Raw genomic sequence first — 12,124 nt, 5'->3', positions numbered from 1 at the left:
GCTGTGCGATTCGAGTTCTGGCGGCCATGGCGGTCGGTTGTGTTTCTCCGTAGCTATTGTACTAATGTTTGAATAAAGCGTATTTATGCTATTGTGTAATTCCGAATGCTCCTCCAGTCTGACTCTTATAAATGTCTAGTGAGAGACATTTCAGATTGCTTCCTCTCTCTCAAAATCTCTGCTGTTAAGCACAACACAGTTTTTTTTTGACTGATTAGTTATATTCATCGGTTACGTATATTTTATCGTATCTCATTTGATCACCCGAGTATGTTTCTAATTCGTATATTATTAACTACGTAGTTTTTATTTATTATTGTTCTTGTTTCACTGTTGATTAATCTATAGAGATAAACGTCTCTTTTCCATTATAATAGGTCCTCCACCAGAAGGTCCAGAGCCATGGTTTGCCGAGATGATACCAAACATTACTATTGCTGCTGGAAGAGACGTCACATTGCCTTGTGTTGTAGAAAATCTTGGAGAGTACAAAGTAAGTTTTAAGCATGTGCTTTTACTTTTATCAGCACATAAGCTTCACACATGAAATATATACATATTGTATATAATTTTGAAAGTAAAAAATGTATTATAAGTAATTTCGATTTAAATTTCCCTTAACCCTTTAATGCTCAATTTTTTTTTGAGTTAATAATTTTTACATAGTTAATGACACGTCTTTTGAAGGAATCATTCTAAAAAATAAATTCCGAATTAAACTGCTCATACAGTGCCTTGTCAAAGACACACAAAGTCTCAAAAATCATTCTTAAAATAAAAGTAGTTAAGTAATATTACTTGTCAAGTATATAACTACTTTTTTTGTGATTATGGTAAGATAAAAATTCAGATTGCAGAGCTCAAGGTAAAAAAAAATAAATGCAATCAAAACATTTTAACAAATTAGTGAAATCATAGCCTCATATGCTCTGCAAGAAGCAAAGAATTGTCCGTTGTTGTCGTTAAATTAGTTGGAACATCTACCAGCAAATTCAAAATATAAAATGAAAGGAATATTACCACCTATGATCAAAAGCGATTCTGAATTTTTATCTTCAAACTGGCTGCAGTAATGAACGTTTACATTATATACAAAGCTACGGATTTATGGGTTTACCCTCTATAGTCTCGTTTACATCTGAATATACTGTACATGGCAAATACGTAGTCAAACACACAAAGCTATTCTACCAATTTCTTCTCTCTTTTATTGTAATTTAGCAAGTGAATCTTTTACTGTCGTTTTCAGTAAAAAGAAAAATACGACAGTGAAATTACAATACTTTTTATACCTAGAAAGAGTTAATTCCTTTTCGGTGTTATTTTTTGAGAGCTACTAGAATTTTACGTATTCAGAGATTTATAAAATAGCACCAAATGAAGAGGATTGCAAATAAATTCAAGAAAAGAACTATTCAACTTTGCAAAACAAACTTTAATCGATTTATAGATAACAGTGAAGCTAATTAAAACTTTATATTTCACCCTAAATAAATCATTTTAACTAATTAAAAATCATACAGGATTGAAAATATTTTTTTCCCGTAGAAAGAGCAATGCAATAATGCATAGTTTCACGAATTCTGTTGTACAAGTTTGATGATAGAATAAATGAGATTGTCTCCCTGCTTATTCAATCTTCGAATGTGCAATGTGCGTAACTCTGTAAATTGAAAGAAAAAACTTGAAAAATATAAAAGATTAATTCCTAATTCATTGGGGATTTTTGAATCATCTTCAGTATCTCTTTCCTACTGAAGTGATCACTATCACACGATTAATTATAATTCTTCGAAATCATTCTCTTGACACAAACTCTATTTACTTGGCTTGGTTATGAATCCTTGATAAATTTGTTTTAATCACCATTAGATCGATGTCTCATGTCTCGATGGGCATAGATATACATACACATACAGCTCCTTTTTTCCCGTATAAAACGTATGTACATTCTATTCAGAGCAGATAAAGAGATGGAAGTCTTCCGGCCGCCATCCAAGCCAAAAGAAAAGATTCGGGATGCTCGAGGATTATCAATAAGAGTCCTTAACGACGTTAACAGCCGCCATTTATTGTCTGTAAGATACCCCCCATAGACGTCATCTACTACATCCAGTTATTCTCGCCGCCTAATGTCGAGAGAGTATCTTTTCTTCAGGCTCTCAACTCGCACAGAAAAGGCATGTTGCACAAACTCTGGTGGGGGTTTTCTCTGTGTGTGTATTATCTTTCACTCTCTGTGTGCATGTGTATGTGCATCCAATAAAATAGAAGCTTTCTTCTGGAAGCTCTAGAGATTTTATGCCCGTGTGAGTAGTTTTTTTTTTTTTTTACCTTTCTTATGCTCTTTTATTCACTCAGAAGAGAATTAAAGCTATGCCGAGTATTTTTATTACCTTTTCTAAGAACAAGAAAAATTTACTTGGAAGGAGTAAAAGACTTGACTGCTGCATCTACGCTCCCGACCCTCCCTTTGCTTAAGAGTATTATTATGTTTCCATAAAGTCATTTCGTATAGGTCAAGTCGGAGCCATAAAAGGATTCGCTGCCCATGAGTATGCACCACGATGTTTGATGTCACGTTTTTTTTTGTGTCTTTTTCCTCTTCCTGAATGTCTCCATGTTTGCATAATTTCGCTTCTATCGCGTGATTGGTAATGGGTAGTTCTGAAAATGGAGGCTATTCTGAAAAATCGCAGTTTTTTTAGATCAACATCGGTAACGGTAATGCCCAAAAAGGGTGAAAGAATTTTTGAAATACCTAAGAAATATTTTTCTTAAAGAAGTCTTTTAAAAAAACTATTGAGTTTCAATGTTATTTTTAGTATCTTCGCTAAGCTCAATATTTTGGCCTCTATGTGGTCGTAAGGATCTAGGTTCGAACCCCATTGACGACATAATGATGGTCGACTCAAGTCGGTTTTCTCTGGTTTTCCAGTTTTGAAATGTGACTGCGAGCCGATCTCTTATTGAAAAAATTATCTCCACAGAAAACAATCAGCCCTACAACATCTAAAAAATTCACATACGATACAAGAAAAAAAAATAACCAGCCGATTTGCTTGCTTAAATTCGGAAGTTAGATGGCAGCACTTGGCAAACAACACATGATAAGCATTCCACCGAAACAAGCTTCAAGTTAGGTTTACAACACATACACGCACATTCCGAGATGTACCCATTCCTCAGAGGTTTTGTAGAGGAATATGGTCGAAGTGCATGTGCGGTTCAATAAATAGCAGTAGTGGCATCTTCGGGTAATGCGGAATTTTCCTAGTATGAAGTCACATAAATCCAGTCAAATTAATTTCATTCGTTTCTTAAAAAAAATGCAATTTTGAAGAAACACATATTCACCATCTAGAGTTCAAATATATGCCTGCTGCACAGGCAATGAAAAGAATTGAGTTTTCTTGTATGTAGAATAAAAACATGCAAAATAAATATGTTAAAGCTGTTAAAAAGTTGAAAGCAGTTACAAGTTAGAAGCTGGTTTTTTTTCAGCCACATCATTGGACAATTTGTCTCTTGTGGTATTTGTATGAAATATTAAAAAAACACAAACGACACAAATATAATAAAATTCTTAATGTCAGATTGAAAATACGAAATAACCATTTAAAACAACATACAAATATAACGTGCAACACACTACAAAAAAATGGGAAAAAATATTTTCTGAATTAATATACAATTATAAAATGGCGCAGCTATGGTGCATAATTCCTTGCTCCTCCTGAATGTTAAAATATGAATCTACATCGGCTATTGAAATGCATAATCTGAGCAATGATTTGTTTTTAATCCCACATATGTGGACATGTTCTATATTTCCAGCGGTAATGAATTACACAATCTCGGCGCTAATTAATTATAATGTCCAAGACAAACTTTTTTCCTAAAAGTAGCAGTTCGATAAATCATGCGAAGTCTTTTTTTCTCGGATATATTATTTCTTAAATTGTGCATAAGCCTTTATTACCGTTATTTTTACATAATTTGTATTTTTTCTCATTGGACTAATAGGATTTATATTATATTTGATATACATAATATTTGATCGTATCTAATCAAAATACGCTGTCCACCAGATTTCAGAGTAAAATGTATAAAAGATCGTGTTGTTCTTGCATTCATATAAATGCAGTCGAATCCCGTTATAACGAAGTCAAAGAGACCGGAAATATCATTTCGTAATAACGAAATTTTGTTTTAAAGGAATTTCAGATTTTTACATTGTTCCTATATAAACTCATCTGGGGAATCAGAAAAGTTTTTGTTTCAAGGAGATTTTCGGTATAACGGTGATCATTAAAAAGTGAATCTGCTGTATTGAGAAATCCACGCAATGGCAGTACAGTATCTCAATTATGATTCTTCTCAGAGAAATATTGCAAAAACGAGGTTATTGAGAAAATCAAAACATGTTGTTCAGATAATAAGGGGGGGGGGGGATATATCAGAGCAACTTACATTTACATCTTTACAGAAATATTAGGTGTATATTTTTCAGTATGAGGCAGTTAATTAGGGAAAATATTTACGGTTACTGCATTGAATCAAACATAATCCAATAAAAATCAATGACAAATCCAGACATACGGTCCTGAGATAAATAGTATGATACAAAAAATAGCTAATGGAACACTCGCCCACGTTAAAAGAAATGTATAAGCGTGGAAAATAAATTATGAATAAGATATTATGTTTTTTAAAAATGAATTCTCGGCATTTTTTAAAGTCTTATAACGACAGAAGAATCCGATTATATAAAAAATAAAGATTTTCTACACTAGAACAGTATCAATATGAAATTTATGTGCATAAAATTCTTAATGCGCATATTTCAAGGTCATTTTTTGAATTTCATTTTCATAAAACTGAATACATTCGGAAGTATTGAAGAATTCTCTTACGCTCCATATGGGAAAAAGTATTTGGGTTTATTTCATATTTTTTTGACATAGTTTATATTTTATACACATTTCTATGCAATTTCATGAATATTTTTCCTTCTTTTATCTACCAGATATGTTAATCAATCATATACAGGGTGTCTCATAAATTAGTAAAAAATTTGAAAATTCATAAAAGTTCAAGGACTTTGTGGATTTTAATGCGATTTGCACAGAAAAAATTCATTCTCGTGAAGGAGGTGTGTCTTTTTTGCGTGTAGAAGAAAATATATATTATAAAAAAAATTATCCAATATATACATGTTATGTCAAAATATCGATTTCTCTTTTCGGAAATGATTTCGTCTCGGGAATCTAACCCGGGCCCCCCCCCCCCGTATGCTGGACGAATGCTACTACACCAGAGGGGTGGGGACGTATATGGCCCCTTTCTCTCTGATCCTAGTGTGTGTTAGGAAGTGGGGGGACAGAACTGACTGAAGTTTGTTGACGGGGAGGGGTCAGAGTTTTGCTGACTTTTGCAGAATGAGTGCCTGAGAGAAGGGGTCAAAATGGCTAAAAATCTTCTCACGTTATATTTGAATGGCCCCCATAAAGCGTAGGACTCGCAATCCAGAGTATGCGGTTTATATCCAGCTTGTCACGTTACCTTTGTTTTCTCCCTTCCACCTTTAATTTTTTCCTTTTTCTTCTTTTTCCTTCCTCTTCATTTCTATACTAGACTTCAGTCCCGATAAAAGCACGCCCCCCTTCCTCGATTTAGAGCCAACCATGATTACTGCCGGAAGTGTTTAGTGAACAAATCTGCCTGCAACATCACGGCATTTACTAATGTCAGTTGCAAATATTTAAAATCAAATTCAATTAAGTTAAGTGAAACTTATAGAATATTGTGCGAGATTCTCACGCAGATTTTTTTTTCAATCTCTTCTGTGTCGTAAAGCTCCAGCCGGTGATTCGCGGGCTGAGGTAAAGCTTCACCAATAGTACTTCCGAAACCAATATCAACATATTAGAAATTCAGAAATGAGCTTTTAATCGTACACCTTGCATTTTCTAAGACTCTGATTTGCGTATTTCCTGTACTTCACTCTCTTTCAGCGTCCTCTATCAACAAGAAGTTGAACTATTTTTTTTCTTCTATACCAAAAAAGTTCCTCTTCGTGGGAATAACTTTTTCGCAAACCACATTCAAATATACCAATTCCTCTAATATTTATGAATTTTTAAACTATTCATGAATTTAGGTAACGCTTTTTTTTTCATTAAAAAAACACAGTAAAAGAAACTTAAATAAATGAAATACGTGTTAGAAGAAATAGTTGCTTTCATTTCACATTATTGCATAAAGGTTGGCATTCTGCATACACCTCTATTAAATTTCATGAATAACGCACATTATTTTTTTACGTTATCATATATTTCATTAAAAAAAAAGTATCGGAAAATTCGTCAAAAGAAACTGGAATAAATGAATAATCAATTTTAAAATTCAAGATTACATCTCATTACAATCTCCAAAAAGTCATCAACTCAACCCAAAATTTCAACCAAAAGTATTAAAGTCAGATTAATCCTATAATACGTATAATATCCCCATTCCACGTATAGTATTTCACCGAAACCATCCAGCGTATCTGTATAATCAGATTCTACCATCGATGTTTTATTTATTTAAGTTTTCTCTTTAGATTAAAAAAAAAAATTAATGATAATAATAACGTAAGATAAATTATAAATCAAATTCATCAAGTTTATTAAAGGATAATTCTCTATTATCCTTTTCCAGAAGCAGGGCATAGGAAAATAATATTTAAAAAAATATATATGATTTAACCGTAGTGTTATGTTGCTTCTCCTTTTTAAGGTTCAGTCCGAAAACTTTCATTAGCAGGAGCAAAAAAGGGGTGGAGAGGGCGTCATACCCTTTCGCTTACGGACGCGAGCTCTGGGAGGATTAAAAATGGTGGACGCTGGGAAAGAGAGGCTTGTACTGATTCTACGTATTATCTCGGGGTAGGAATTTAATTAAAACTGGCATAAAATGATGCAGGAGTCGGATGCTGGACGAATAAATAAATTATGAGCTCTGGAGAATAGTAAGGTAAGTAAATAATAGACAGAGAGAGAGAGAGAGTGAGGCAGTAGAGGAACACACGGGATTACACCGTTGTAGTTAATCAATGCTGATGGATCACCATCTGCTGCTGCTACTAGAGCTAGTATTATCATACTTCAGGGGGGATAATAATTTTTTCTGTTGATTTTAAGCCATTTATACTTGTGTTTTACTCATTATCTGAATCGAAAGTTTCCTGTTTTTTTTTAGAAATTTGAGTTGTTTTTTTTGTTTAAATATGCTATGGTGTATTAATTAGTTGCTAGGAAGAACTGGTCGAAATTTCTGTTGAAAAATCCGACTTTTACTATAGCAGACGTCTCTTATTGCTATCGAGGATAATGTAAATATTACAATTATTAATACAATTAATATATTCGAGTATTGTTATCACCAAGTCTCTGATGATGTTGCCCTAAAAAAATCTTGAAAAATAACTAAAAACTGTCCCAAAAAATGAAGCAAATGTCATTAAATTGATAAAACAAAGCTCTCTTGAAAAAATGCTAATGTTTGAAAGTGGAAAGAAAAAATTTGGTATCAAAAAATTTTCACAACATGTGTAAATTTTTTTCTCACTGTTTAGATTTCGTCAAAAATAATAAAAAGTTCTAACTAATGCATGAGTTATAATTCATGAATCGGTTAGAAAAACTCGTTAAGACCCCCCCACAAGGGTGGGGCTCGTAGGACTCCGGCCCGAGGGGAATCTGAGACGATTCTTATCATTTTTGTTTTTTCACAAGATATTTATTATTGAGAGGCCCATGAGAAGAGTCTGACCTAATTTTTTTTCGAAACTTCCAGAAAAATTGACACGATACATGAAGCATACTGAAAAGAAGTTTAGATATTCAATGAGATATTCGTTCATTTGCACAATCCTGGATGTTTGCCAGAGAGCTTATTATAGAAATAGTCAAATGACAGAAAATAATTTAAATATTATGTGTTATAGCCTGTGTAAAATCCCTTATCACCCAGCTACTTTCAGCAAATAACTGGAGTTTTTGCTCACTTTATCACGGATATCTTTCGGTATTTTCACGTAATTCAATTTGAACTTCTATACAAGTTGGCAAAACCATTTTTCTATGCTTATTTCAATTTCATGATACATAATTTTACAGTTGTATACACACAACGCAGGATAACACTTTTTTCGAATTTTTTCCAAAAATTTGACTTTAAATTCAGTTTTCGTAAGGATGTAAATAAAAGTAAAACTTTTTCATATTTTAATTCCATGTCACACTTGTACTAGATTGAAAAAAATCCCTTGCTGTTCTGTGAAACTGATTTAGAGTTATTGTGAGCTCAGTATATATAGCTGTGAAATTCTGTTCCGAAATTAAAGAGAAAAGTTTTACTACAAAAATTCATTATTATAATTGAAACCGTAGACAATAGACTAATTCATTTATAAGACAAATTTGGTATTTGTCTATTTATTTTTGATTATCTGTTTGATATTGTAATGTAATCTTCTTTTATCTTGCATACGCTGCTAAATGCCAAATTTTTTTGTTTATCAATATACATGTGTGTTTTTTTTTCTCTCGTTATTATTTATGCCAACAGATATGTATTGGATATTGTTTTGTGGACTCGCAAGCTTGCTTAGCCCCTAAATGTTTTGTAACTGTGTTTAAAAATCGTAAATAAAGGAAATTTGAATTTATTTTGAAATTTGAAATTTGAATTTATTTTGAAATTTGAAATTTGAATTTATTTTGAAATTTGAAATTTGAATTTATTTTGAAATTTGAAATTTGAATTTATTTTGAAATTTGAAATTTGCAGCATATAGGTTTATATTAACCGTCTATGTGGTTCATATACCACTTATCTCTCGGCTGTTTTTTAGTTATTTCTTTTTTCCCCATTTAAAAATTTCTTTCTTGACTTAGCGATGCTAACTCTGCTAACCATTTTTTATTTCAGTTATTTTTCTGATTTTTATTCATTTTCAAATTTTCCACGGACTTTTTGCCCTCCCTGTACATCTCTGAACCTATAAACGTCACAGCTTGCAAAAAATGACGCCAACAAAGAATACACTATTTTTAGTAAAACAAATCCGTACTTATATAGCCGTATTGTGTACTGAAATGTACTTCTTAAAAGACCAAAAAAAAATTGAATTGAGATAAGAAATTGGTATACGGGGTTTTTTACCATATATTTATCATGTACATTCAAATAGACATAGCACTATAAAGGTTTGACACAAATATCGTTATGTTCAGACCTGAAAAAAGGCATGCGATCTCAATGGAGACTAATATATACAGGGTGTCCTGTAAATGCTATACAGTAAAACCTCGTTAAGGAGTGACTCTTGGGAGAACAAAAATATGACTTAGTAAGCGGAGTGACTCGTTAAACGGAGTAAGCCATAGCTGTGCCAATACCTGCCTGAGGACAATTGGGACTTCCAAAACGTGACCCGTTAAGCGGAATGACGTGTTAACCGGGTGACGCACTAATGAGGTTTGACTGTTTCATCAATCGTTCGTCGTAGAGAGGTATGGTTCTAATTTTAAAAAAATGCTCACACACACCGAACGTGTTTAGGAATTAATCACTCTCTACCAGTTTTAACAGTGCATTGTGTCATAAAATAAACATAATCTGAATTTTTTACGGTCCACCATCCTCTAATTTCCAATTAGGAAAATGTTGAACTGCCTCTCCTGAGGCCAAAAAAAAGTCCCACGTTTTTAGAGCAATATTTGAACTCAAAAACCTGATAAATTTTGGGAAAGAACAGCATAAACTAACGGACAATTCTCCTTTCCCCGTATTTGTGCTTCTTTTGTTTCTTTCAACCGAGCAGAACTCAGGTCTATCACCATCTACGGGTAATTTACTACCTAGTTAGTTGTGCCGGAAGTGTAACTGCGTGTACCTAACGGTCTGAGGGCGTGTCTAGTGTTGTGTCCGATTTTTCAGTGCTGCCAGCTATAAGTGGAGTGAGTGAAGTATAATGATTGAAAAACATTTTTTACCGATTATAGGTCTGTTGCTCTCAGTGGCAGCCTAGGAAGAGACCGGCTCGCGTTCTCACCTCGAAGTTGGGAACCGCAGAAAACCAACTTCATCCGATCACCACTGTGGGCGATGGTGGGTTCAAACCTAGGACCTCGCGATGCGAGTATGTCACTGTGACCACTTGCCCATCACGTTGGCAAATATAGACACACAAGATATCCAGAAGTAATTGTTATTTTTAATTAACCTCATTCATGTTATTCTTTCCGGGATTTCCCCGATTTTTGAATTCAAATATCTCAGCGAATATTGAATTTAGAAACGTAGAACTTTTATTTTTCTTGATCCTAGGAAAGACCGAATAACAACTTTTCAATTGGAAGTTAGAGGGCAGGGGTTGCCCGTATAAAAATTAAGATTTTTTTTAGTTTATGACTCATTGTATTTTCCCTTTCGAAACTGCTACAGAGTGATTTATGAACACATTTTGAGCATTTTTTCAAATTACAACTATATCGAACGGTTGATAAGATAATGGCCGAATTAGCACTTACGGGACACCCTGTATAACATCGTATTCATTGAAAAATCATAAACGTACAGCTTTTACTCGAGACAATACGAGCATTTTCCACGTCATAACTCTGATTTTTAAACGTCAGATATCGTGTATCAGAAATAGCAGTAACTATTTTTGTTTCGTATGAATGTAATTACTATTTCTCTGAGCGATATGAAACTTCCACAAGTCAATGAAATAACTATAGATCTTATGGATGAAGGAGATATACAAAGGAAAGGGATTCTAGTGAGGGAAGCACAGGGAGGGATATATCTCTGAGTGAGGTGGCGCAAGAAGACAAATTGCCTCTATCGCTAATAAGAGCGACTGAGAGAGAGAGATGTTTGTTTTTCATTACAAAAGGACTGACGAACAAAACACGTCGGAGGAAAGAGATGAAGTTAATTCCCTGGTGTCGAAGAAAGATTGGGAAGAGTTAGTAGAGTTGGCGCTTGTGTGCGTATACAGGCGTATGTCAAGCTGACGTTCAAGAAGAGCGTGGCAGCTGCGAAAATACTTTGACGAAAAGTAGATGATTCATCAACGGCAACAAATTCCCTCTTTTCGTTTTCATTTTGTTCTTGTTAAAAAAAAATTTTCTTTTGTCTAAGATATAAAAATTTATTAATAAATATTCCCCGAGGATTTTCTTTAAAGATTTGCGCTGATGTTTGTTTATTGAAGCTTTCGTATATGTTTGCCGATGGGCTTTTCTTTTGGTAAAAATTCAGATATTATCGACTGGAGTTTTCTACTGCAGTTTATTATCTTTTCTTTCTATCTGATATCACAATTATTACGCACACAAATATGTTCCCTATTTTAGTGTGTATTAACATTTATTAATGGCTATTAATACGGGAATATTTCGTAAAAACGTATCTTAAATAGTGTATATGCGAATGGTAGTGTAACCGAAAAAGAACATTCTGTTCACTCAAGTACTGTCAGATTCGGTTATAATGTCTTGCAATAATGTCGGCAATCATTGCATCTTGGATATAACGTTAGTAAGTATTGTTCCTGTCTGATTCATATGGAAAACAATAATGATGATGGTCGTATTAGGTCTAAAAATGCAACGAACGTTTTTTTTCTATTTTTGTGGTGTTTTCCAAAGAAATTCTTGGAATTTGAGTTCATTACATTTTTTGCTGGCTTTTATATTGAGGCCTTTTATTGCAATGAAAGCAGGATTCAATGCATGATTTTCTATTATTCTTCAGTTTCCATGAGCGTGAGTTTTTGGAAGCCGTGAATCACTATCGCTATGTTTTTTAGCACCAATAAAGCGCTTCAAGGATACCCATGTGTATCAGTCTCTCCACAACTATATTTATTCCTCAAATTTGAGTCTCAACGACTTTCGAGATGCGTCGTAAATCAAACCACACATTTTTGTTAATAAGTGATATTTAGTGAACATTTTTGAATTTGAAATAATGAAGTTGTGAAATTAATGTTGATGATTTTGGGTTGTGATTGAAAAAGATTAAGAACCCGATTTACAAGAAGTTAAACACCTGCTACTGT

The 12,124-nt window shown here is 33.4% G+C and overlaps 1 protein-coding gene across 1 annotated transcript in view; it reads left to right on the top strand.

The window, feature by feature from the left end:
• Positions 1-12,124, top strand: part of LOC149087335 (protein CEPU-1-like) — a 233,818-nt gene that overhangs the window by 168,588 nt on the left and 53,106 nt on the right. The window contains exon 2 of the mRNA XM_089231388.1: positions 378-493. Coding sequence (XP_089087514.1) covers positions 378-493 — 116 coding nt within the window. The remainder of the gene's footprint in view (positions 1-377; positions 494-12,124) is intronic.

Source organism: Pholcus phalangioides, unplaced genomic scaffold (assembly GCF_987345545.1).
Source record: "Pholcus phalangioides strain wild (caught in Gottingen) unplaced genomic scaffold, Ppha-v1.0 ptg000004l_1, whole genome shotgun sequence".
NCBI lineage: Eukaryota > Metazoa > Arthropoda > Arachnida > Araneae > Pholcidae > Pholcus > Pholcus phalangioides.
Note: the sequence above shows the minus strand (reverse complement) of the source record. Positions and strands in the feature narration are given on the sequence as shown.